This window comes from Mesocricetus auratus, unplaced genomic scaffold (genome assembly GCF_017639785.1).
Source record: "Mesocricetus auratus isolate SY011 unplaced genomic scaffold, BCM_Maur_2.0 Super-Scaffold_100007, whole genome shotgun sequence".
Taxonomy (NCBI): Eukaryota; Metazoa; Chordata; class Mammalia; order Rodentia; family Cricetidae; genus Mesocricetus; species Mesocricetus auratus.
This window is the reverse complement of record NW_024429191.1, coordinates 51189999-51217290: the sequence shown is the minus strand read 5'-3', so window position 1 is coordinate 51217290 and position 27292 is coordinate 51189999. Positions and strand designations below refer to the sequence as shown.

The following is a 27292-nucleotide window of genomic DNA, read 5'->3' as shown; positions in this document are numbered from 1 at the left end:
CAGGGTGCGCTGGGTGGAAGACGGCACGAGGAGTGAAATGGGTTCTATGTCCAGAGTAGGGCTAACTCAAGGGGGAAGCCAGAGGATCCTGGGGGTGAGGGGGACGCGGTGGTGCAGGGCTCAGCCACTGCCTCTAAGAGACACCCTTCCGTGATGAGAAGGAGAGAGCTTTGGAGAGAGAAGCCTGAGAAACCTACAGGCCGGTGGAGCTTTTCATCTGGGACCCTTCCGAGCCCAGGAGAGAGCAGGTGCGGGTACAGAAAGAATCCTCACGCTTAAGCTGGCAGGGTGACCTGCACACCCTACGTAGTACTGGCGTCCAGAGTAGCGCCAAAGGTCTTGGTGAGCGGTGAGGTGCCAGGGTCCAGTCACTCCGCAGAGGACTGGTGCCAAACACTGGAATCTGCAGACGCCTTTCTCCGCCGCGGGGTGGCAGAGTCCCGGGACAGACGCGTCCGACAGACCCCGAGGGGTGGCTCCGCCCGGGCACCGCAGGGAGGCCCCGCCATGGGGGGCGGAGTTGTAGACGCCCCCAATCCGGTGGGACCGCGCGGCCCCCTTTTAAGCTCGCGGAACTTCTAGCTGCTTCTCAATCTTCTCTCCCGCCAGTCTGCCTCCCTTCTGTGCGATGGCCTCGGTGAAGACTTATTTGACCAAGTTCAAGTCCTTCGTGATTTTGTTCTTCTCCCCGATCCTGCTGCTTCCACTCATCATTGTGGTACCTGACAAGGTCAGTTGCGTGTCTGGGCAGTCCGGCGGAACCCGGGTGCCCAGTGCAATAACGGGCACGGAACCCGGGAATGCTGAGCTGGAACGTGCGGATTCCCTCGCGGGGGAAAATCTCCCTGGGGTGCGTGCTCAGATGCTCCAGGCACCAGATGGGAGGTGACCTGCAAAGAATCCCAGGGACGCGGAGACCTTAAGGTGAACACGTCCTGGAGTGCACCGATTGCAGGGCGCAAGAACCTTTCGGGCAAACACGGAGACCTGAACGTTAGGACAGATCTGAACAACACAGAGCCCACCACAGGCTTTTAGCCTCTGACTCAGAATCCTCCCCCCTCCCCCCGGCCCCCAGAATGCACAACCAGCGCTATCCCAGCTCAAAGATGCTACTGGAGGCAGCAGATATTCCAAGGCCTGGGCTTTCCAGCGTGTTTTTTTTTTTTTTTTTTTTTTCTCTAGGGAATAGACATTCTCCAGCTGTAGATGCCTTCAGTCAGGGACCTGCAGGAAAAGAACATCACCTGTATGAATCTCTGTCTCTGGCCTGAATTTTGAGGCTCACTTTCCCCTCCCATGATCTATATTTCTTTCCTTCTCTGAAACCAAAGAAGCCGTTCTGAGTCCAAATCCTGCTGCAGCCTGAAAGGCAGGTCGGGCTTGGTCTCCACTGCCCACTGCCTGCTGTGGCTGAGGCAGGAGGCGGGACACGTTCCCAGAGCTCGCGCCTTGGGTGGCATGGCACTGGGTTGCAGGGAAGTCCCATGCCCTGGCTTCCTAATGCTTCTGGGAGGAAGGGAGAGAATGAATGGCCTTGGCTGCAGGGCAGAGGAGGGGCGGGAGCCCTGGCCGGGCTCTTTTGGGCTGTGTGCAGCCAGTTTGGCGAGGCCAGAGCTCTTTGAAGCCTTTTGTGGCTGCTGGCTGCTCCTTCCTCCATTCCCTCTTTCAGCCCTTTCACTCTCAGCCCAGACAGGAAACCTTGCTCGATCCTGCTTCCCCTTCACAGGCAGGTTTGGGAAACAGTGGGACTCTTCAGGGAATGTTTGGAGAGGAGAGGAGCGCACTCGGGCGCACGGTCTATTCACTTTACATTGTGCCTTTCACCAAGACCCTGTGCTCTCTGGGTCTGGGTGCTTTGGTGGGTACAATGGGGTGACCGGATTCAGACACTTTAACGCTTTGAGAGTAAAAGGGGATCGTTCTGGTTCCTAGGATGGGGGAAGGGAATGTGCTGAGCACAGGCCCCACATGGGCCAACTGTGATGGCTTTTCGGTTGCCACACTGTTAGTGAGCATCCACAGAGATTTGGGATCGTTCTTGTCTGTGGGAGGCAGCCAGGCCAGAAAGTTGTGATTTTAGCTCTGCTGGTTGTGGGAGGGGGGTTGATGTTCCCTGGAATAATTATAGTCGCTTGGTTGACCTTCCTGGTAGAGGACAGTATAACGAGGACCCCGCTTTCCTCCTGGCAATGCATATACACACTGGGGTGGGGGGAGAAGGAGAGAAAATGGAGAGGAGAGAGAGAATAAATAACATTGAGCCAGGTTCCCAGCTGGGGTGTATGTGTATATGCCCTGGGAATGGAGACTGGGGGACTGGGAGACCGTAGTGAAGGTTCTTCTAAAAGGCTCTCTCCCTCTGCCTTCCTTCCAACGGGATTAGGTACTGGGAGCCTGGGCCTCTGGCTTCCTGTTTTCTTCCTTTCTGCTTCTGTTTTGATCACCACCAAAGAACACCCTGTCGCCACTCACTATGCCACTCAACCTGGAGATACACAACATTCTCAGGAGAGAAAGTCAGAGGACCCTAGGGGCAGCCTGAGCACCGTTGTCCCAACCAGATGATGGCTTCCAGAACATGCTGCCCTCGGTGGCCCATGGCCCCTCTCCAGGTTCTTCTGCCTTGCTTGCTTCCAGATCCCGCTCTGATCCACTTTTCCTACCCTTTCTCTAAGTCTGCCTCTGCTTTTAAAACTCATTTTAATAAAACCTGCGACAAGTTTAATCACTTTGTTAAACTTGTATGAAATTCTTATTTCCACAAGTATAAAGTATTAAGTATAACGTGAAATCAGGTATCCTCATTGCCTTATTATTAATGTCTGAATGGACAACTTTTCCAAATACCAGTCAACTGAGCTCCTGTCTTACACACCACACACACACACACACACACACACACACACACACACACGGTGAAGGGAGAATTTTGTCTACTTCAGTTTCATGCAATGTGTAATGAGCCATGTAAGGGCATTTTATTCAATACTGGACTACAATCATGACACAATCAGATTATAGTACATAATGATGTCATAGCCACATCACTTTGCCTTAGTTGACAATAACGATGTCACCTAGGGGCACATGGATTGGAGCATGCCCCTTGCTGACTGATGAGTACTATCAGATGAGCAGTCAGCTCTGGCTGATTCCACTGTGCATGGGTGCCTCCTGACTCCCTCTTGTGAGCTAGGCTCTGTGTTGAGTGTGGCTTTTAAACCTACCTTCCTCTCAGCTTCTGTTGCTTTTCCAGACACCTTCTCATTGGCAGGAAGTGCAGTACATTTACTTAGAATTCATCATCGTCTCCAAGGTTGCCACTTTTTCCCTAGACATTTGTGTGTGTGTGTGTGTGTGTGTGTGCATGGTGTATGTACATGTATGTGTTTGTGCATTTGGAGGTCAGAGATCAACATCAGATGTTTCCTCAGCTGCTGTCCATTCTGTTTCTTGAGATAGGATCCTCAGTGGCCTGAATCTGACCATACAGGCTGGGCTGGCCTGTCTCCACATTCTTAGTGCTGGTTGGGACACTTGTGTGACACATCTGGTGCTCTCATTTGTTTTAGGAATCAACTTCAGGTCCTCATGCTTACATGGTCAACACTTTCCTGTCTGAGCTCTCTCTCTCTCTCCTGAAACCCACCCCTAGACTTTTCCAACATCCCTTTCCTACTCTGTACTCTCTGTGGACACAGTGCGAGTCTAGATTAGGGAGGGTTGAGTGTGTTGATTGATTATTCAGGACTGAGACGTCTCCCGGACTTCCTGCTAATGGGTGGAAATGAGGCAGTTAACTTTGTATTTCATCCTCTTGGAGGGACAGTTAAAACAGTCACAGGACATCTATAGTCAGAGTTCAGAGAATAAGGGCTACTAAGGAGTTCCTGGCTTTCACACATTCTGTAATTTACAGATGAGGTTGGGAAATGAACCTAAAGAGGAACCAAGACTGGGAAGAAGGGAGGAGACTTGTGAGTGACATTGTTTAGAATTGCTATACCATGACAATATAGCATTATTACTTAAGATTTCTCTACAACATATCTTTTTATTACCCATGCCCAGAAGGAACCTCCTCTACCACCCACCCCTGGAGCTCACCTATAGCTTTCAACCAGTATCCGTCCTATAGGAGAGGAAGGGAAGGCTCCCCTTTGCTCTCTGACCATAGACTGATAAATGAGAGAACATCTACAGATTCATTACTCACAGGAAATGAGTCCCTCCTCACAAGCCTGTGTTGATGCCAAAGCTCACATATCCTGTCCCAAAGGGGAGGGGGGACCATGAGACTGTAGGAGGTTTTAGGTGACTACTAAATGATTTTTAGGGTAACCCAGTTAGTTTAAACAAATAAATAGTTGCCAGGGACAAAATCCACTGGGTCCCACAGCATAGACAATGAAATAGTGCCTCAAATGGAAGGCAATGGAATATGACAAGTGTTTGCAAGGTATGTTGACAGACTTTGCATTTTGGCTTTTATGTGATTAGTAGCTTTTTGATGTTATTGTTTAGAGTCTTGCTTTGTAGTCCAAGTTGTCCTGCAGCTCACTATATATGCCAGGCTGACCTCGACTCTGCAAAGGTCTAGATGCTGGGATTACAGACAAGCACCACCATGTCCTACTCAAACTTCATCTTCCTCACTGCCTTGGGAGTTTAGTTAATGAAGACCCAGAGAAGGGATCAGGAACTATTGTTTCTTATTGGTAGGACCCGACTTAAGCAGACACACAGCCTCAGAGCTCTTCCAGAATATATTGTCTTCTACCTTCCTTCAATTCAAAATAATAAGCATTTCAGGGCTCTTCCTTCTGGGATAACAGTCCCTGAAGTCCTTCAATCATCTCTCCTGCCCACAGTACGAAATGTATAGACCATGGAGCTAGCTTTCTCTTGTCATGAATAGAGAGAATGTTACTGCTGTCTTTTGGGTGGAGGACAAGGATGATGCTAAATATCCCACTGTTTAGAGAACGGTCCCCACAAAAAGGACCTGCCCTCACCCCAGACATCAGTGCGTGGGATTGGGAAACATAGCTTCAGTCCACGGGGAGGTGTCCTGGACTGTTTATGGGGTACAATCTTTCTTTGAAAACATTTGTTTATTCTGGTGGTAGGACTACACAGCAGGAAAGAGGGAGGCAGAGAAAGGTTGGACTTGGAAACAACCTGACTCTGTCCTGAGCCTTGGAGAGCCACACTACCCAGGAGCAGGGCACAGGCTTCTCCATCACAGATGCAGCTGGGATGTACAAGTGAAGCCGTCCAGTCCTCAGAACTGTCTCTTCAGTTTGTCAGGTGTGCCTATGTCATCATCCTCATGGCCATCTACTGGTGCACAGATGTCATCCCAGTGGCTATCACCTCCCTCTTGCCTGCCTTGCTCTTCCCACTTTTAAAGATACTGGACTCCAAGCAGGTGAGTAAGCTGAACAAGGGCTGGTGGCTTTTGGTCCTCCCATATAGTCTCCTCTTTTCTGAGCCCCTCTGAGCTTCCAAGGCCTAGGGATAGCTTCAGAAGTCCAGTAGTGGATCCCTCGAGGACAAGTATAGACAGATCACTCCAAGCTACCTTTGATATCAGTATCTGGCTTGCTTAGCTGTCTAGGGGACTTTGGTAGCAACCTTGGACCTAAGTAGTATATGATTGGGGATTGTCCTGATGGGGCACCCCCGCCACCCTGCAGGTGTGTGTCCAGTACATGAAGGACACCAACATGCTGTTCTTGGGTAGCCTCATTGTGGCCGTGGCTGTGGAGCGCTGGAAACTGCACAAGAGAATTGCCCTAAGAATGCTGCTCTTTGTGGGGACCAAGCCCACCAGGTAAGTATAATTTCTTTCTCTGGCCACATGGCTCTACTGGGGCCCCTGGAGAGTGGAGTTGTGACACAGCAGGATATCCAAGAGGAAGGAGAGGGCTGGCCTCTGGGTAGGACAGGATGATTCTGCTTAGATCTTTGGGATTCAGGAGAGGAGAGGCTCTGTGTAAGACAGTGGGAATCTTCTAGATCTATGTGGAAAGCTAATCTACCTTCATGTGGAGCTGCTCTGCCATACTCTGGGTCTTGCTAAGGCAAACTTCCCTGCTAAATGGGAGTCTCTTAGAACCACAGCTGAGTTTGAAGCCTCTCTCTGGCCTGGCAACAATATAGACATCAGCAATGTTTTTGAGAAGAGGGGTGACAGGGAATCATGTCTGTGACCAAATTCCTAAAAGGAACAACTTAAAGGAAGAAAGATTTATTTCAGCTTATAGCTTTGGATGGTGACCAGTTTGTGGTTGATAGGTTTTACATATCTGAGCAGAATATCATGGTGACAGAAGTGTGTGGTAGCAGAAATTCATCCACATCAGACAGGAAGCAAGAGAGGGAGCCAGGAGCCAGGAGCCAGGAGCCAGGAGCCAGAGGTCATGGCAAGATACACCACCAAGGACAAGCCCCAATGACATACTTCTTCCAATTAAGCCCCACCTCTCTTTTATTATTTGAGAACTTCGTATGTGCATATAGTGTGTGTGTGTGTATGTGTGTGTGTGTTTGTGTGTTTATCAAATCCACACCATCCTCCCCACCCCCAAGTCTTCTGCTAGCCACCATATGCCCTGTGGTGTTGTGGTGACACAAATGATACAGGAGTAACCAACCACCTTCTGATTGGGCTTAAGGACTTCTCCAAAAGATGAAACTCATGGCTGTACCACTGACTGGGCTCCAACCATGTGGCTGGGTAGGTCACAGGCTCCACCTCTCATGTTTTACCATCTCCCAGTACGGCCATCACATTACAAGTCCATTGAGGGTTTAATCTACTCATTATGCCGGAGCCCTCATGATCTCATGGCCTGTCCTTCACAGTCACACCCGGAAGTGAACTCTTTGACGAGGCATTCCTTGGTCCAGCCAGGTTGACAATGAAAGTGAACTGTCCAGAGAGGGAGGAGGGACGGGATGAAGGGCGAGAAGAGAGCCGCTCAAACTGCCACCCCGTGTCGGAACAGCTGGCCTTGAGTTGTCAGGAAGGGTGGCTCCAGCTCCCAGCTGTGCCCTGGGGTGTGCTGGGTAGGGCACAAGGGACTCTGGCTTTCCTCTTTGCCCCTCCTCGACAGGCTGATGCTGGGCTTCATGTTCGTCACGGCCTTCCTGTCCATGTGGATCAGCAATACTGCCACCACAGCCATGATGATACCCATTGTGGAGGCCATGCTGGAGCAAATGGTAGCCACAAATGCAGTTGTGGATGCCTGCCAGGGGACGCTGGAGCTGTCAGACAAGAACAAGGCCGGCGAGTTTCCAGGTACACACTGGCTTAGCTATTGCAGCTGTGGCCTTCCCTGCAGCTGCCAGGTGCTATGGCTACCTCCTTCCTCCTGGTCTCCCTATGCCATTCCTTAAACATCCATAGAGGGGGAAGAACAGGGAAATAGTTTTTGCTATTAGTATTTGAGTTTTGGCTATCACATAAAAGATCAATCCTTTACTCAAGCTTAGAACATTGCTTGATTTAGTCAGAGGTCATAGCTAGTCCCCTGATAAAAAGCATTGGGTGTTCATTTGATAACTCATTTATGCATCTTTGAGCAGCTGATGGATGCTCCTCACCCTTGCTACTCTTATTTTCTCTGGAGCTGCCTTCTTGGCTCTCCTTGAGCAGGTCACCACTTACTCCACTCCCACAGGTCTTGGGGTTGCTTCCCTATTCTTTCCAGGGGTTCTGCATGGGAAGAGCTCAGGAACTGTGGCTACTGCCTGGTTTCTAGGTCCTGGGTGAGGCAACATGGAAGTGGGCATATGAACTCTGACCTCTGACTCTTGTGGATCCCAGTGGGATGACCTAAGTGGGCACTCTCACCCAAATCATCAGCTTCAGGCTAGACAGCATGGCAGCTCAGAGAAGGAGGACCTCACTAGGAGGAGAGGCATCTGAGGTAGACTGAATCCCTTGGATTCAGGGAGTAGCTTGAGCAACAAACAGGAAGGAGCCAAGAAATAGGAATACATGCCTTAAATTTCTGGGCTTGGCAGGTACATGGAGGATACCTAGGGAAGTCATGCGAAGGGATCATGGGAAGGCAGATGGGGCCTGACTGAGGTTTGGGGCCTGGAGCTGAGGAATGTGTGTGTACTGGGTGAGGTGTGTTCCTGACCTCATGTTAGTAGCAGAGTAAAGAGTTCTGAATGGCTGGGTGGCCCTCACAACTGACATGGCTAACAGCCCCATGTCCCCCCTAGGAAACCAGGTGATATTTGAAGACCTCACTGCGCAGAAGCAGGAGGATGAAGACACAAAGAACATGTACAAGGCTATGAACCTATGTGTGTGCTATGCAGCCAGCATTGGGGGTACGGCCACCTTGACCGGGACGGGACCCAACGTGGTGCTCCTGGGCCAGATGCAGGAGTGAGTCATGACTGTGCCTTCAGGAGACATCACCATGGGTTTCTGGGGCTGGAGTTGCTGACTCAGCCCTCTTCTCCTGTCTTGGCCCTGAAGCCATCAGTCTAGTAGCGTGGGAAGATGAACCCATATATAGTCTCTGTGTCCCAGCATCCCTGTACCCACTAAGAGTCCTCCTGGGGAATGGAGACCTGACATCCTGAAGCTCATGGACAAGGCTGCTTTCTGCCACGGGGCAAGTCCAACTTCTTTCAATGCTCAGGGCTTCTTCTCAGACAGGGAATGAGGTCTGGATTTAGTGCTAACATCACAGGAAATGGCAGTGGGTTGAAGTCACAAAAATGGACATCTCTAAAGGAGCCCCTCTGAGCTCACTAGCATTGGCTGATAATGGCCGGGCTCCTGTGATCTTTGGGGTCTACAAATGGCACAGAGAGTTGGAATTGGGTCACCTATTGCCTGGCAGTCTCCTTCACTATAGTTGCATTAATTGAGTATCCCCAAGGCCTTGGGTGCACTACAAGGACAATCTAGAAATGTCCATCCTTGACTGATGGGACATAGGTTGTGAGGATCCCATGTGTGGCTTCTGTCTTGTGCTGGGTGGGCTTGGCATATCATGGAGGGGAGAGAAGTCTGGGCCCCATCATAGGCTTTTCATGGTCTGCTGGGGGTGTCAACTACAGGGTTCTTCAGGCAGCCTGGCAAATAAATGTGCTAATTGAAGTACGTACAACTTATAATGGTAAGAAACAAAAAGGAGGCAGTGCCTCTTTTGTGTAGACAAGAGTTCTGGACAGGGGTGGGGAGAGCAGCTGGCACTGGAACTGGGCGGGACAAAGGAGAGAGTCTCAGACAGGGCAGCAGCTGGCCTTTCGGGTCAAAAGCTTGAGATTCAGTGACTAGGGTCTTTTGATCCTGAAAGCGTTTTCTCCGATCACAACCCTCGGACTTTCCCTTAAATTCTACTGCAAAAAACAGTCTGCCTGGCTGAATGGGGGAAGTTCTGTGTGGGATTTAATGTCAGGCTAAGGAGGCAGAGTCTGGTTTGGGAGGAAGGCAGGACTTGGAGAACATCTTCCAGTCCACAGAGAAGTCCCCTGCAGAAGTGCAGAGTGAGGTTCCAGAGGCATCCATGCACCCCCTTTAAGCTGCATCCAGATTGTGTGCATGTGTAGCAAAGGTGTACTTTTCCAGAGGCCAGGGCTGATTCAGCAGGGTCTGTATCCACAGGTGTCTCCCCAGTCATTCATTCTTCAGTCTTATCTCTTGCTGAGGCCATGTTCTGGGGCCCCCAACAATGATGAACCCTGGTGACTGGACCCCAAACTTATGTGGCCTGCTGTCAGACCCATCCATCTTTCAGGGTTCAGCTGCCTGGCCTGCTCCCCACAACTCAGCACGGCAGTGGAGGTACAGACCAGCGTTTCTCCTTTCAGATTGTTTCCTGACAGTAAAGACGTCATGAATTTTGCCTCTTGGTTTGGATTTGCCTTCCCCAACATGCTGATCATGCTGGTGCTGTCCTGGATGTGGCTCCAGTTCTTTTACATGAGATCCAAGTAAGTGTGGGCTGTGCTCAGGCTAACATCTGATGGTGCCAGACCCCTGCACCAAGCCCTCAGCTCTGGGCCAATCTACAAAGTTCTTCTCTCAGGCCCTATTTCTCCAGCCTGACCTGCTGGCTTATTCTCCCATTTTCATCATGCCGGGAGACTTGCTGTACCTCTGCGTGTGTTGTCCCTTCAGCTCAGAGGGAGACTTCCTACCTTCCGTCTGCTGGCCTCCCCAGCACCGAAGGCCAGCTTCGGGGCTGCCCCTTTCCCAGCTGTCCCTCTCCTCCACTCCACCTGGGAATAACTCATTTTTCTGATCACCGCTGGGTGGATCACAGCACTATGCTTTGACACTCATCCTCATGCTCCAATACCACGCCTTCCCCTTGGCTGGGTTCCAGGCCCCCTTTGACTGCTACATTGTCTCCTGGCTCAGGGAGCAAGAGCAGGTGTGCCATCTATGTGGCTTAAGGTAACTGAAAGAGAAGGCTGTCTCCACATGCCAAGCCAACACAGCTGGACACATTACCACTTGGTCACCTGGGTCTAGTAGGCCAGATCACAGCAATCCTTTTTAGACAGTCTGAGTTAGTCAAAGCTCAGGGCTTCACTGAATGCCTGTGGTGTTCCCAGAAATGTGCCAGGCCAGTTTACCTTCCTATTCCCAGCACGCTGCCAGTTTCACCCAGAGTCACCTTTAATGCAGCCAGACTTTGGACAGAAACTATGATGTGGAGCTGACAAACAGCTTCCCCATTCCACCCCAAGACAGAGTTTCTTTGTGCAGTCCTGTCCATCCTGGAGATCTGCCTGCCTCTGCCTCCCCCAGGGCCCTGCTAAATTGCTGTTTTAAAAGACATAAATTTACCAGTGGCACAAAGGTGACCATGCCACACTGGGAGGGAAGACAGGAACCACCAGGGAGCTTGAACCCAGAAAAAGATGGGTATCTCTGACCCCAGGGAAGAGATCTGGTAGGAAGGACTTCATGGGGGTAAATGGGGGCATTTAAAACAATCCATTGTCTCCTGAAAGAGGAACCCATTTTCACAAAATTACATTTTAAAATTGCTACACTTATTCCGAGCAATTACAACAGTGCTTACTAACACCAGGCAGTGTTCCCCTCTGGCCGCCTGCCCTCCCTGTGTCCAGACCTCCCCTACTCCCCGCAAAGGGGAATCAGCAACAGCTCTCTCCACTCAGCTTCTCGAATATACACCAGGACTTAAGTCCTGCTGCCCACTCACATCCGTCCAGTGCGCTGATCAGCAGATGGTCCCTTGAACCTGCCGAGGCCTCATGAGGGAGTAAGAATTAAAGAGACTATCAGGTATGGTGGTACAAGCCTGTAATCAGTCTTCAGGAACCTGAGGTAGGAGAATCGTGAGTTCCAGACTAGCCTGGACTACATAGTTAGACCTTGTCTCAAAGGTAAAAAGCATAACAAAACAAACAAACAAACAAAAAACCAAACAAACAAAAAACACAGGCCCACCCACAGCACAGGGGGTCAGTGGGTAAAGGCACTTGCTGCCAAACCTGATAGATGATATATGAGTTCTATTCCCCAATACCCACATGGTGGAAGAGAACTGATCCTACAAGCTGTCCTCTGCCCTCCATACTTGCACTGTATAGCATGTGTGCATGAACACACACACATACACACACATGCATGCACACACGCCTACATAAGTAAATGTAATTAACAAACAAAACCCCCAGGGATAAGGGTGTGGCCCAGTGGTAGAGCACTTCCATGGTATGAGGCTCTGGATTCCATCATCAGCACTACCAAAGAAAAGAAGGAAGGAAAGAGAAAGAGAGACACATTGCATGACAGACACTCTTTTAAGCACTCTACATTAATGAATTAATCTTCACAACAACCTGTGAAGTAAGTGCTAGAGTAGTTATTGCCAACATACAGATATAACAACTGGAGAGGTTATATGACCCATGTCACACTGTACCGCACAGAAGTGGTAGGCCTGGGATTGGAATCCAGTCAGTCAGCTCCAGAGCCTGTGCCAAGGGTTGCTGTCCTGGTGTTAGAAGGACTACCTACTACCTATGGCCCTAGGTTTCCCTGAAACCCTAAGTTCAAGGACACAGAGGGAGTGGTTGGGCAGCAAGACTATCAGGGCACCATCAGCCTCCCAGCTAGCAAGTGATAGGGACACAAGGGCCCTGAAAGCTTAGCTGACAACCCAACTATAGTTCTACCCGGCCCTGTACAGCTTCTACTGCTCTTGTGGGCCATGGGAAACCTGAACAGCACCTGCCGTGAATATATCAGGACTTCTGAATGCAGGCAGGGGAGAAGCAGGCCTATCTTCTACCCTAGTCCTCTTTGACATGCCACTCTAACTCAGACACCAAGTGCAGCATGGCTCACAGGTAGCCTAATTTCCGTTCCAGATCCACAAGGTAGAGAACAAATGGCTCAGCAGAAATAGGAGCTGTTTTCTGCCTTAGGCCACGTCCCACCACATACCAGAGCCTGGTGATCTCCCCACACATCTGTGGCTTCCTGGACCAAGTCTGGTGAAGGCAAGAATCTTGTTTCCCATCCACAAGAGGTGCCTCTACTATTCCTTGTATCCTGTATTCTCATCTGAAGATGGGTAGCAGTACCAAGGTCTTGCAAGCAGAAAACTCTTTTTTTTTTTTTTGGTTTTTTTTTTTTTTTTGGTTTTTACGAGACAGGGTTTCTCTGTATTGTTTTGGAGGCTATCGGTCCAGCCCGGCCTCGAACTCACAGAGATCCGCCTGCCTCTGCCTCCCGAGTGCTGGGATTAAAGGCGTGCGCCACCACCGCCCGGCATCAGAAAACTCGTTTTGCTCAAGTTTATAGACAGTCACAGACCTTCACCCAGGACCACTAGGAATGGCGTTGGCATATTACAGCTGTCTTGCACTCATGCATCCCAATCTGTCTCAACTGGAAGTGCCTCCCTTCTGGCTCCATGGCGAGACGTGTGCATCCAGGGGCCCCTCTCACTCTCTGTGGCTCTGCGGCATATCCAGTTCACTGTGGTGCACCACATTGGAGGCCATTCTTCTGCAGAAGGACACTGTGGTCCCTAACCCAACTCTAGGATGCCCACAGAACCCAGTGGCCACCAGATGAAATGAGCCCAGAGGAGAAGGTGTTCAGTTAAACTGAACAAGGGTCAGGAGGCTTAGTGTCACCACTGTGGGGGCAGCATCAGAAGACTGAACATTCCACGCAGCCCCAGAGTCTGTGGATCAGGAACTTCCCATCCATCAGCACCAGCTAGGCCGGGCCTTCTTATTGCCTGTCCCATGCTAGGCAACTAAAACCACCAAGGCCACCCCTTCTCCTGGAATGCAGGAGTCCCCAGGACAGTTCTGAAGTCTCTCAGATGTCAGGAAGTAGCAGGCCGGTGCTTGGAAGAGCATAGACTGGAGCCAGTGATGGCAGAGAGGTTCCCACCAGTGACAACAGAGCCATCCCCACACTTGGAGTTCTTATGAGGGAGGCCCTCCCCAGTTCCGCATGGAGGTCCCAGCTGCTTTTGAAGGCACAGGAGTCTCATTGCTGCCTCATGTTCTGATGACCTAGTAGTGTCCTTGGGAGCCAACTATGCCGCTGACATTGCCCCTGAAGGTGGCTCACATCTAGCACAGCCGTGGGAACCAGACACTCTTTGTCAGCCCAGCCTTCCTGTGAATTCTGTGCTGGGCCCTGAAAGGGTTCTAAAGGGGAGAGCTCCCCAGGGTCAATGCTCTTGGTCTTACTCCACTGCTTCGAGGCCAACATGTCTGGAAGAACTTGAGGCCTGCATTTTATCCATTACTGGCCCCAGTTGCTCACTCCATGCAGTCCAGTTGCCTTTCTCCCTACCCCCCCCCCACTTCCTGCCATTTCAAAAGTCAGCACCACCCCAGGTGAGGCCGTATAAGCCACCCTGGCAGGCCCATGTTCCGATGGAGCACCCTGAAGGAACCATCCCAAAGTAAAGCCTAGGCTGGCTTCCTTCCTGTTTCAGCCATAGCTGCCGCTTGCCCTAGGTCTCCTGAGTCCTTAATCCAATCCTACACTTCTAGGCCCTGGGAATCCAAGAGTCCCAGCCCTGTCAGGCCAGCTCTGTTAAGTCCCTCTCATTTCTCCTACCCTCTGGAATCATTAGTGATGGGGTGAGATCCCAGCACTGTGGAAAGCAGCTCCAGGCTGGGATGGGAAGAGGAAAGCTTGGGGATCATGTGAGTCCAGGTCCTGTAGGCTCTAGAACTTCCCCTAGCCTTCTTCCTGGGGACCCTGGAGCACAGTCTTCCCTTGGCTAACGGCTACACCAGCTCTGCTGATGAACACGAGTTACATGCTCTATCCTTCCACTCGCCCTTCTAACTTCTCCTTTCCATCGACTGCTGTCCCTGTGACCTGGCTGAGATGGAGATACACCCCCTTTGTACCACCTCACCTCCAGCTTTGGAGGTGTTCTTGGGTTGTTCTCTGCGCCCTCAGCCTCTAAATTTCAACAGTCTCTCCCTAAAATGATCTGGGGGGAGTGGGGAAGAAGATGAAAATATCAGGAGGAAAGAGGGAGGGAAACCCTTGCAGGCCCCAGAGCAGTCAGGACGCAGTGTGGTGAATGTGACCACAGTACTCTGCTGTGAGTCGGTCAGATTCCTCTATCCCAGTGGCCCCTGAGTCATTCCATCTGCCCTGCTATCCTCTCATCCACACGTGATCTAGATTTAAAAAATCTTGCATCTGCTGCGGGCTGAAGAGAAGGAACAACGAGAAGGTTGCCTACAAGGTGCTGCAGGAGGAGTACAGGAAGCTGGGGCCCCTGACCTACGCCGAATGCAATGTTCTCTTCTGCTTCATCCTGCTTATCCTCCTGTGGTTCTCCCGAGACCCCGGCTTCATGTCTGGCTGGCTGTCCATTGCCTGGGATGATGGAAAAACCAAGTAAGTGGTGGCAGAGGAAGGCCTTATTAGGAGAATGTGTCTACATGCTACTGTTGCTTGGGCGCTGTGTTGCGGAGCTAGGCTTCAGAGGAACATTCTGTGGGCTTCATTCATTTGTTTCTGTGGCTCCCTCATGTCCCACAGAAGACTGAACCAAAAATGCTTGGTGAGCAGGGTGACCAGAGCCCTGGTACAGTTTATTGGGCTGCAGTAGGTCCCTTAGAGCCATGGTTTCTGCCATCCTCCTTTCTTATCTTTCTTCAGAAGCTATCTAAGATGCATCAAGTTTACTTGTAAACTTAGTGAGAGAGAGTACATGTGGGCTCTCCCCTGGCTTTGATGGGGTGGCATACAAGAAAGCTGAGGAATGACTATTATAGCAAAGATAGAAGATATGAGTCAGGAGGTGACTGCCTGAGGCTGCCTATTCCATCTTGGTTATTTGGCTTAGCAGCAGAGTTTGTGAGGTCCGGTGAATCCAGAAGTCTAAAACTCCTGGTTAAGAAATCATGAAGTTCACCCATAGAGCAGTGTAGGCTGACGGGGGGGGGGGGGGTGAGGGGCAGGGGGCAATCACCCAAAGTTGGTGGCCAAGAATTTCAGGGTATTGGTTGTAGCAAGACTCAGCCTCCCACCCACTCCTAATCTTGATTTGGGGGCCTTTGGTTTTCATACGTAGCAGAGCCTGTTTCCTCCTGAAGGAGCATTTAGATGCGGAACTGTGGGTCGGGGCAAATTTGTTGTATGACTATCACTGAGTTCCTACATGTGCTTCCCTACATAGTTATATCACTGATGCCACAGTGGCCATCTTTGTGGCCATCTTGCTTTTCATTGTACCTTCACAGAAGCCCAAGTTCAACTTCAGCAGCCAGACTGAGGAAGGTAAGGCTTCTCATGGCTTTACAGCCATCATGATTGGATCCCCGTGGGATGCTGTCTGGGTCTAGAGGGCAGAGAATTCTGTCCTACTGAACATGACTGGCTACATTACAAAGGCTAGGATAACTGAGATTGTTAAGATATGTACATTTTCTTTTTGTATTTCAATACTTGAAATTTTATTTATACATCACAGCAGGTACAGGAAGTGTTTTAAATTATCCATAATGGTGTCAACATTTTTTCTTTCGTCCTGTTTTTTGATATGCATATATACTTTAAAAAGTTGTCATCTAAGCACACACAGCTTGAACACTGTCTCTTTGTTGTTTTTATTGCTTGTAATTCTTCAATACTTTATCACATAGAGGGATCCTGTAGCCATCCTACTATAGAGTATTTGGACATGTTTTTTTCTTTAAAATTTTTAAAATTTACCCCCCCCCGCGCCCGTGTGTGTGTGTGTGTGTGTGTGTGTGTGTGTGTGTGTGTGTGTCTGAGTGTGTGTGTGTGTGAGAGAGAGAGAGAGAGAGAAACAGAGACAGAGACAGAGAGACAGAGACAGAGACAGAGAGACAGAGAAACAGAGAAACACAGAGAGAGAGCACCAGAGTGCATCTTTGGAGGTCAGAGGACAGCCCTTGGGAGTTGTCTCGGGCTTGGTGAGATATACCTTTATTCTCCCTAAACCTTCTCACCAGCCCTGAACATTTCACTATAAGTCAAATATTCTGGATACAGCTTTTTCTTTGTAGGTGTTTCTTTAGGCAAAATACCTAGCAGTGTTACTGTCATGGTAAAATAACAGAGATGCCCTTAAATGCATAATAGTTTTTAAGAATATGACCAAGTGGCTGTTTGAAAAGGTGGTTCTGTCTTACGATGCCCTTAGCCAAGAATGTAGCCAAATCCTCCCCCAGCAAGAGGTTCCATGATTACCATGAGTTTTTAGCTACTATGCAGGTATGCACTGGTATCTCATTCTCTTTATTGCCTTGTTTCTTGTGATTACATCTCTTGCTTTCTAATGCATGTATGCACGAGTGTGTTCTTTTTCTTCACAGAAAGGAAAACTCCGTTCTATCCCCCAGCACTGCTGGATTGGAAGTTCACCCAAGATAAAGTGCCCTGGGGCATAGTACTGCTCCTGGGGGGAGGATTTGCTATGGCAAAAGGATGTGAGGTACTTGTCCAGCTCTAGGTGGCCCTTGAGTTCTACTAAGAGGTGGCAAATGTCACCATCTTCCCCTTCCATCCCTGGGCTGATCGTCTCCACCACAGAACTGCATATTCTTTAAGCATGGAACTCTGTGCTGTCATCACCAGCAGTGTCCTGACTCGGGAAACAGGGAAGCACGAGAGGCTGAGGATGCTGTAGCCTCAATGAGTCCTAGGGAAGACTCTCCCTGAGTATTCTCACCATGTCCATTGGGTCCTCTACTTTCTGAACTCCTTGTTGACATGGTTTTGGGATTTTGAAAACTTTTTCTAGCTAAGTACTTGCAGCATAGGAAAAGATCAGTTTTTAAGGTAATTTAACTGTCCTGAGCAGAAAGGGCTGAGCTAGCTTGGGGCTGCTATCACCCATCCATCTATCCCATCTTCTCTCTGTCTCCCTCTGATTCCTCTGGTGCTCTCTCTCTCTCTCTCTCTCTCTCTCTCTCTCTCTCTCTCTCTCTCTCTCTCTTCCTTCCTCCATCCCTCGCTTTCTCCTCCTTTCTCTCCCCTCCCTTCTATCCATCCCATCCCATTCGTTTGCCATTCCTTTCTTCTTTCCTTCCTCCTTATTTCTTTTTAATTATTCCTTCCTTCCTCGCCATCCATTCTCTCTTTGTAAACATCCATTCAACACATCCGACCATCTTTTTATCTATCTAGGAATGTAATGTAACAGATAGACTTGGTCTGTATTGTGTTTACTGTTTGCTTAGCACCTAGGGCAAAGCCTGGCACACAGTGCACACGCGCATGCTATTTCATTTGTGCTGGGGATCATCAAGTTAACACAAAACACTGTACCATTGAGCCATATCCACAGCCCAATATATAGGCTATATGTTTAAATAAGTCAATACATGTTTCAGATGAACAAACCCACAAGTCTAGTTACTTCTCTCTCTACCATTCCTCCACCCACCAACTTGTTTCTCCATCTGGCATTTTCTTTCACTTAACAAACATTCCTAGTATGTCCCTAGTGACAGACCAGGCATAGAAGTTACAGAAGACATTGAGACATAGGATCTGTTTCTGAAAACTTCCAGGTCTAGAGACTCCGGTGCATCTACAAGAGCCTTTTGGAAGAAGTGGCATAAGATCAGAGAGGTGCCTGGTTGTGGCAGTGAGGCTGGAGAGGCCGGCAGACACCTGCATTCTAAGTGTCTGGTTTCAGGGTAGCAGGTGTGGCCTTGATTCTGAAGGCAAAGAGACACAGCCGGGAACGGCTTGGTTAGATGTGCACTTGAGAACAGTCATCCTGAGTCTGGAGTGGTGGCTCGGGGCCAGCAGGCCTAGGGAAGAGCTAGAGGGCTCTCGGCAGCTGTCGTCTGACTCCTCCTCTCAACTTGGCCGCTTACCACCATGTTGATCTCCAGGATGGCTCTTTCTCCTGCCTTCCTCCTTCCAGTGTCCCTCCTCTTCTTCCTGCCTTCCTCCTTCCAGTGTCCCTCCTCTTCTTCCTGCCTTCCTCCTTCCAGTGTCCCTCCTCAACCTTCTCTGCTGGTTCTTCTTCCGTTCCCCCATCATTTCCAAGGCTCTGCCATTGCCCCCTTGTCTATCTGCTTTTTGCTCTTGTCATCCTATCCCAGAGTTCCAAGGCTAAATCCTCAGTGGTCCAGGTTATTCTCCAAAGTCTTGAGAATGTGGAAGCCTAAGGGGAGGAGGTGGCTAAGAGTCATCTAAGGTGACTTGTGATGACTGGGTCCTAGGAAGCAGCAGGTCATGAACCCTCCACTATGATTCCCAGTAGCAGTGGCAGGTAGATCCAGTTACTAGCTAGGGATCCCAGAGAAGCAGATTCCAGACTGAAGAAGAGGAACCTAGATTGGGCCATGTTGAGCCTGATGTGCTCACAAGATATTTGGACAGAAACTTCCAGATAACATCTGAGGTTTGAATCTAGTTAATAGATCAGCTGAGCCACAAACAAAGTTGTAGGAACCAAAAGAAAGAGGAGGATGAATATTGTAGGGATGGATCAGATTTCCTATGTGCAAGAGAGAGAATTGGAAATGGGGTGGACTGAGCTCCACGGACCCTGGAGGAATTGTAAACCAAGAGTCCTGAAATGATGGTCTTCTGTGCTTCCCAGGCTTCTGGGCTGTCTGAGTGGATGGCGAGACAGATGGAACCCTTGAGCTCAGTGAGACCGGCTGCCATTACCTTGATCTTGTCCTGTCTTGTTGCTATAACCACAGAGTGCACAAGCAATGTGGCTACCACCACCCTGTTCCTGCCTATCTTTGCCTCCATGGTAAGTAACTGTGCCGGAGAAGGGAAGAACATTTCATGGGAAGTTGTGACCCCATGGCCATTTCCTGAGTCAGTAAAATTAGGATCCAAAGCCTCACCAGGCTTGAAGACCCAGATGTGGCCCTGGCTGTAATGCGGTCTTGGGCACACTTGATGGCCCCGGCCCTGAAGCCCTCTCTCACTGCTTTGTCCACTCTTCTTGGTATTTCTTCACCACCGCCCAAAGCATCAACTTCATTTTATCAGTGAGCCAGACTAGGGATATAGCTCAGTGAAAAAGCACTTGTCTAGCATGTGCAAGGTCCTGGATTCAATCCCCAGTTACACACACACACACACACACACACACACACACACACACACACACCCCACACCACCACCACCAGCCATACATCCATCATAGTCATCTAACTACCTGGGTTATGTTTCAAGGTGGTGAGAAGAGGGCATATATCACAGAAAGAAGCCCAGGAGCTATGGGACTTGAGAGTGGGAGGATGGAGGAGGAGGCATGCCTGAAGACTTCTCAGGGAAGAGAGGGGTCACTGGGATCTGAGACAGAGAATGGAGGCGATAGAGAAAGGACTGATGAATGTTAATTCCAGGGCAAGCTCAGTTGTGAGCTACGAATTGAGGAGGAAGCAAAGCCTATAGGGAAATCAGCTGTTGTCTGTTCTTAAGTTACCTCTGTCATTCATTAAAAGTAGTATTGACTTCAGGGAATTCAGGAAAAGCCAGATGACCTATGCCCCATCCTAGAGGTGTGCTGAGAGTCCCCATGAACCGTACATGAACCACAGAGAACCTGAATGAGGGAACCACCAAAGCTGTCCTGGAGAGGAACAAGAAAGGCTGTGGTTAGTCTGAGCTCAGAGACAGACTGATTCACAGAAGCTCTGAGCCTCGTTACAAAGTTGGTAAATTCTCATCCCAGCAGCCTGGGGCATCCAGTTCAAATAAGCAAATCTGAGTGGTTTTTCTTTCTATTCCTAGGAAGACAGAAGTGTTTAAAATAGCAAGGGAAATGTTTCCTTCACTAAGCAGGCTGCCCACACAAGGCTAAGGAAGCAGAGAAGGAAGGGGTGAAGGAGGAGGAGAGGGAGAGAGAAAGAGAGGAGGAAGAAGACAGGCTGAGGAGGATCAGGAACGGGGCAGGGAGGGTCTTTTGATACTGGGCATGCAGTGGAGATGCTCCTCTCTTAAGCAAAGGCTCTGGCTTTGTCATCTCCTGTGAACCCTGTGAGCACAAATAGCCCCTCCTAGGCAAACACAGGCTTTAAGCTAAGGAGGTAGTTGGGCCCTTTGAAAACAAACTCTTCTATGGGGCTGGAAAGATAGATCAGTGATTAAGAGCATTGATTGTTCTTCCAGAGGTCCCAGGTTCAGTTCCCAGAACCCACATGGAGACTTACAGCCATCTGTAACTCTAGTCCAGGGGTCCAACGCCCTCTTCTGGTATCCTCAGGCACTGCACACACATGATGCACAGACATACATCCAGGCAAACACTCATACACACACGCATATGATGCACAGACATTCATGCAGGCAAACACTCATATACACAAAGTAAAAGTAAATAAAATTTCAAAAGATAGACTCTTTTAGAGCTAAAATTTCAGAGTAAATTGCTCTTCATGTTCCTGCCTGAGCACTCACACGTGGAAAGTGAAAAGCGGTGGGCATTGAACTGAGTGCCACTGTTTGCACACACCATTGTGATGCTGCTAGCCATTGCATCAGTTTCCTGTGTGTTGGTGGTAAATCATTGTAGTGAGATCTCTGTAGATGTGTTTGCCCATGGAAATAAACCTGATAAGGAGTCCCTTTGATAGCTGTTAAAATTGTGTTATCTATTTATTCACTAAATATGTGGCAAATGCCAACTCTGTACTAGTAGATGTACAATTTTAATATGTAAAATGAAAAAGGTGGATACTGGGTTCCAAATTCAAAGCGATCCCATGGTAAGAGGACTGAATCCAGTTCTTCAGACTGCCTCTGTCTATGACAAGGCAGGTAGATGGCTCACAGGACATTTTAAGATTCAGTACAGGCTAGAGGAAGTCCAGTGTGGCCTCTGGCTTGTAGCAAGTGTTGCCCCCAAAACATATGAACTAAATTGAGGGGCTCCAAAAAGGCCTCCAGGAGAGGTAGCCTCTGAGCTCAGTCTTCTGTGGTCAGTAGTTACCATGTAGAGAAGCACATGGTTCAGAGGGAGTAGCCAGACACAGTGGAGAAGGCTGGGCTGTAACCCAGGCCTCAGGAGATGCTTCTGAAGTATGGCCAGCTTCTGTGTGTTCTGTGCTGTGAGTTGCAGTGTTGTGTGTCTCCCCAGTCTCGCTCCATCGGCATCCACCCGCTGTACATCATGATTCCCTGTACCATGAGTGCGTCACTTGCCTTCATGTTGCCTGTGGCCACCCCGCCTAATGCCATCGTGTTTGCCTATGGACACCTCAAAATTGTTGACATGGTAACATCTCCTTTTACTCGTTCCTGTTGGATGTTATTGGAATAAGGGATGTCCCATTTATGAATGGTGTGTGGGTTTCAAAAGGATGGCATATGGGGCTGGGGAGATGGCTCAGCTGGTAAAGCACTTGCTGTGCCAACATGAGGACCTGAGTCTGGATTCTCAGCACCTACACAAAAAGCCAGGCATGGTGCTGCATGCCTGTGACCCCAGGACTGGGGTGGTGAAAGCAGAAGGATCTCAGGGACTCCTTGACTAGTCAGGATAGCCTAATCAGTGAGCTTCAGACCCAGCTTCATGAAACAGAGGGCTGGAGAGACGGCTCAGTGGTTAAAAGTGCTCACTGTTCTTATAGAGGACCCAGGTCCAGTTCCCAGTGCCCACACAGTGGCTTACAACTGTCTGTAGCTCTTCAAGCACCAGACATGCACATTGTACACACACACACACACACACACACACACACACAGGCAAAGCACTCAGACACATAAAATAAATCCAAAAATATTTAAAGATGAAGAATTATAGAGGAAGACACGCAACACCAGCTTCTGCCCCCACTCCCAAACGCAAGCATGAGTGAGCACACCAGCGCACACACAAGGAAAGAACAAGGAAAAAAATAATAGAAGGCCCTCCTGTGACCTGAGAGTGCCACAGAACACCTAGACCTGTATTTGACATTTTCGTTTATTGTTCAGCCTTTCTTATTTATTGAAATGATCTCATATTTTATATGAGTTCTGTTCCCATGGAAGGTGCTATCTGGAGAAACCTTTCTGGGTCCCAGTGAAGTCCTGGCTGAATGTTTGGAAGGGATGGAGTGGGGCCCTCATATGACATCAGAATTCACAACTAGCAAGAACCCTGAGGACATTAAGGAGGGGGACAGTAGTCAGAGAGACCTGTGGGGTGTCTGAAGAAGGGATGCATGAATGACATGCCCATTTGCTTGGGAGTCAGTGATGCCTTGGAAGCCAACAGTCACAGACAGAGCTTTGCAAGCCGGGTTTGACTTTCTCACCTCTGGTGGGGGAATAGTAATTCTGTGACTCTGGGCTAGGGATGAGTGATTAGGTGAACTGGGGAGCCCCATTGGTCCTTACCTTGGGCACTGTGGGATTCCTCCTGAGTTTTCTTTAAGCACATCAATCCCAGAACCCACACGCTGCGAATTTGATTCTGAGCCCCAGCAAAAAGTCCATGCTAGTGTGTTGGAGTGATGGCTCATGAAAGTTAGGGAGGCATTCAGCCTGGGTGGCAGAAAGAGCTGGAGGGCTACAGGAGTGGTGAGTGTCTTGTATCACCTCTCCAAAGTTACTTCCCAACACCATATGCGTGTAGAGAACCTACCTGTGCTGACTCCTTTCTGGAGATTCCTCCATCAATGATGACACTTGAATTGCTTTGTCTGGGGATGAGAGGGGCCCTGAATACAGGAACACAAGGCCCAGACAATTCCTGTGTTGCTGACTGATCTTGTTTTTATTCTGTAGGTAAAAACAGGATTAATAATGAACATCATTGGAATCTTAAGTGTGTTTTTGTCAGTCAACACCTGGGGACGGTCCATATTTAACTTGGATGTTTTCCCTGACTGGGCTAATTTGACAAGTATCAACACTTAGGAAGAGCCCCAAGAGCACAAGCATTGGCCCCCCACCCTTTTGAGGACTTTGAACCTTCTGGCACACCTTGCACAGAACACTGGTGCTCAGACCCCAGTGTGATCCAACGATGCCAACACCCCAAGAAGACCTAGCCGACTAGCCACCTCTTTCTCCAGGCTCAGATTCAGAGATGGTAATAGGTGACTGGAAGATAGGTTTAGAAGAGGAACCAAGTCCCTTTGAAAGGCTGCAAAGCCCATCTTCCCCAGGACCCTGCCATGCCCTCTGGGACAGACAGGAAACAGGGACCAGGACTCAAGACCCTGTACCATGTGACTTTGAAGGACTACTGGTCTCCTGCTGGGCTCTGGCTCTCACATGCTTGTTCTCATGGTGGCCACATGGGGATCAGACCACCAGGATGAGAGCCCAGCCCCTGTGCCTCTTCTGCTCTGTCACTCTGAAGGGACTTCCCATCCAGGACTGAACTCTGATCTTGAACAGCTTCCCACTGCCAGAGTGAGGGCTGGAGTTAAGGTCTCCTGAAGACTTGGACCCTACCTGGTGCCATCACCAAAGGCTGAGCCACCTGCGGTGCTAACATCACAACATGCCTGCTCACCCTTGGCTGACATGTCCCCTACTTGCCTTGTTTCATATTAATTAACAATTCAAATCCCTTCCCCAGTTCCCACTGACTCCTAGATCCCTTTATTTTCTTGGACGGAAGCTGCTCAGCCCCCTGGCCAAGGCTCCTGAGAAAAACCTCTGTTTTTCCAGGGAGCTCAGTTTGATTCTTCTGGGAATGCTCTTCCTGCCAGCCTAGTACAGCTCGGATCACACTCCGAGGATGGACAACGGTGTCTCTTTGGGGGGTGGTATCAAAGTGGGTTACCTAAGTCTCCCCTTGGCTAGACCCAGAGCAGATTCAGCAGCTCATCTCCAAGGACCGGGCCACTGCAGTTAGTCTATCTGCTGGAGTCTGAGCTCCTCTGGGAAGGTCTTTCTGTTGCTGGCTGTATGTTGTGGTCAAGCCTGGTGTCCACCAGAGCATGGTTGAGACTGAGTGGTTTGTTGGTCCCTGAGCAGACAGGCCCTGCCAGAGTAAATCAATTGACCTGACAGTGTGGGAAATTACTCCAGAACGTCCATGGGAACCCATAGGACCCCTGGCATGAAAAGGAGATAGGAGAGGAAGCTCTCCCTTGTCCCTCTGTGACACTCTCTTCCCTGATGAAAAGAAGCTCTGGTGGGTAGATAAGGTCCATGGATGTCATTTTTCCAGGCAGAAGACAGCATGGGGACCCCAGGAGTCCCCATCAAAGACGACCATTGTGCCTGGTTCCTTGAGAGGGATAACTCCTGACCACGATGTTGAAGGCTTACTCTTGTCAAATACTCTGCTATGGAAAGTTCCAGTGTGCTGACTGGTCTGTGATTTTGTGCCTTGTGGGGAAGACAGAGGGAGGTAGATGAATAAACAGTTACTCTCTGTCCACCTCCTGGGTGCTGGCCTTCCTGGACCTGGCGAATCTGCCAGTTATCATTTTCCATATTTGCGGCTACCCTGTGAGACAGCCGGCATTAGGATCCTCTCTTGTCCTAGAAGAAAAACAAGGTTTAGAGTAGACAAGGGACAAGTTCTATTTTCCAGCTAGTGGTAGTTCTGGTTCCTATAAAGATAGGCCTCTTGCTCTAAACCCTTTTCTCCTCCCTCTAACCGTGAAGGGCCTTAGTCTTATTGGGCTTATAGGCAAAGGTGTGTGGCTGAGAGTCAGCCTCCCGTAAGTCCCTGCTTACCCAGGAATGATCCCTAAACATGAGGCCTTCCATTTGCACCCTCTGAGATGGGCTCAGGACAGTGCTGAATTAGACAGAACTGGTCCTCTCCCTAAGACTTTCCCCGAGGAGAGTGTGATAGAAATAGTGACCATCATGTCACATTGATGGCCTCACCTTACCCAGTTCTCTGATCTCCACAGCCCTATTGTGACTGAAGTCCTCGACTGGTGCTGGGTCTAGAGCCAGCACTGTGGCTGAGCCAGAGCAGGGTCACCATGAATGACCAAGGACTGATCTGTGTAGAATGGGCATGTGCTTCATGCAGTGGGAAAAGTCAGGGCGGAAGAGCATCCCAAGAGGGCACTGAAAGATAAGTAGTGTGGCCAGTGGGGAGGACAGGATTTGGTAGCATGAGTGGAAGACTCTCGTCCTAGATACCAGAACCCATAGTGGAAGAGGATGACCTAAGGCTGTCGCTAAGTGACATCTCTTACAGCTGTGTGGAGGTGCACCAATATGTCTGGCTTGCATTCATGTGGAATGCTTTGGGGTGTAAATAACCGAAACCCCAGTGGATGGGGCATTGGCCATAGGACAATGATGTTTACTTAATCAAAGTGTGGAGATAAGATCATCCAGTGGCTCACTACACCACCAAAGGCTGGGCCTCCACAGTCTACTCTGTCATCCTTAGGGAGTCATAGTTTTGCCCTCTCACTGAAACCTTGGGTCACATCTACTATGTTCCTTCTAGGAATGAAGAGAGGAATCTAGGGGTGTCTGGTGGTGCCAAAGTGTGTCTTCCTCTTATTAGGGAAAACAGCCTCTCTTAGAAGCCCTAGGGAGACTCTCCTTCATGTTTCATTAGGTAGAACCAGGTCACATGCATTTCCTTTGACCTGCCACTGACAGAAATAGGTTTCAGTGCCAGCGCCATGAATTGGGAATTAGCCTGTTTCCATTCACTAAACAAAAGAAAATCTAAATTCTAGCAGGAGAAAAGGCGAGGTAGGGGGAGCTGCTGGGTAAGCAACAGTGTCTGGTGCCATCTCCCCGGGCCACTTGGTGGCTCCATCTCCACAGAATGCCACAGGAAAATGTTAGCAAATAGCAAGAAAGCAGGTGGCTTGGCTATCAAAGAGTTTCAGCACTGTCTCCACTTTCCAAGGGCCAGGCTTCCTCTGAGGGGCCCACTGGACCAACGTGGTTGCAGTGTGTGCCATAGACCCAGCTGGGTCCCCATATGTGACATGGAGCAAGTCATTCTGTCCTCTGGGCATCTGTTTCCACTGTGAAAGGGTCAGACTAGACGGTCTGTTAGGGCCTTTCCCAGAGCTGGGGATCCTCATCTTAGGTGACCACCCCTTTCTTTCTGCCATCTACGACTCCTCCTCAGCGTCACTGTTCCCATCCCCATGCATCGGCTGGGAGCAAGCCCATGACTTTCGGCTCCCATCTGATGTTTAGCCAGTAGCAGAAGGCTGTCTTTGGCCATCACCTATATTTGCCTTCAACATATTGTATTGAGTCCCTTTTCTTGATATGTCAACCAGACATTTGGGGTCACAAATTAGCTGAACACAAAATCCTGACCATTATTATCTTCTAAATGTATTTACCAGGGTCTTAGGAGTTCATAAGGAGCTTTCATTCCAAATGCCAAGGCCCAGGGGCTTCTTACTCTCTGATCACCAATTAGGTGTCTCCAAGGGCAGCCTGTGGGTCTCCCTCCCTGCTTCCTCTGAGCTCAGTTTCTTTGGGGCATCTGCCTAGGACAGGTAAAGTCACATCTCCCAAAACCTCTTGCTTGTAATAGAGAGGCTGGACATCAACTCACTAAGAGTCACCCCTGAAATGGAGAAAGATACTCTTGGTAAGGACATGGGTATATTCTTATTTGCAGAAATAAAAGCAAGCTACTGCATTGTCTGGCTGTCCCATTCCAGAGCAGGCTCCCTTCTCCCCAGTGGCCTCGTTCCAATCCCACAACATCTTAAAAGTCTTGTCTTAGCCTAACAGAGGAAGTTTCACCCTCTTAACCATCACAAGACTTTCACTCAGACAAATTTCCCCATATCACAGGAGGGACTGGAAGTGTGTGACATGTCAGCTCAAAATCTTTGCAACCAGATTTTCAGTAAATTTCCACTGGTGTCT

The 27292-nt window shown here is 49.5% G+C and overlaps 1 protein-coding gene across 2 annotated transcripts; it reads left to right on the top strand.

Moving 5' to 3' along the window:
- Nucleotides 1-49: 49 nt before the first annotated feature.
- Slc13a5 (solute carrier family 13 member 5) lies at nucleotides 50-24851 on the top strand. Of its 2 annotated transcripts, XM_040749076.1 has the most exons (13): nucleotides 50-248; nucleotides 610-730; nucleotides 5306-5434; nucleotides 5703-5839; nucleotides 7125-7312; nucleotides 8248-8416; nucleotides 9853-9975; nucleotides 14696-14914; nucleotides 15699-15799; nucleotides 16861-16979; nucleotides 19107-19268; nucleotides 21606-21743; nucleotides 23240-24851. In XM_040749076.1, exons 1-13 carry the CDS (start codon nucleotides 154-156, stop codon nucleotides 23369-23371), a joined length of 1833 nt encoding a protein of 610 aa, XP_040605010.1. In that variant the 5' UTR covers nucleotides 50-153; the 3' UTR covers nucleotides 23372-24851. The 2 variants fall into 2 exon arrangements, with proteins under 2 accessions (XP_040605010.1, XP_040605011.1); XM_040749077.1 differs by lacking the exon at nucleotides 21606-21743.
- Nucleotides 24852-27292: the final 2441 nt, after the last annotated feature.

Bases quoted from the DNA above. Each gene is read 5' to 3' on its own strand.
- Slc13a5 (XM_040749076.1), top strand. From the start codon at position 154: ATGAGAAGGAGAGAGCTTTGGAGAGAGAAGCCTGAGAAACCTACAGGC. The intron at 249-609 runs GTGCGGGTACAG...CTCTCCCGCCAG, and splicing joins CCGAGCCCAGGAGAGAGCAG to TCTGCCTCCCTTCTGTGCGA. The intron at 9,976-14,695 runs GTAAGTGTGGGC...CACGTGATCTAG, and splicing joins TTCTTTTACATGAGATCCAA to ATTTAAAAAATCTTGCATCT.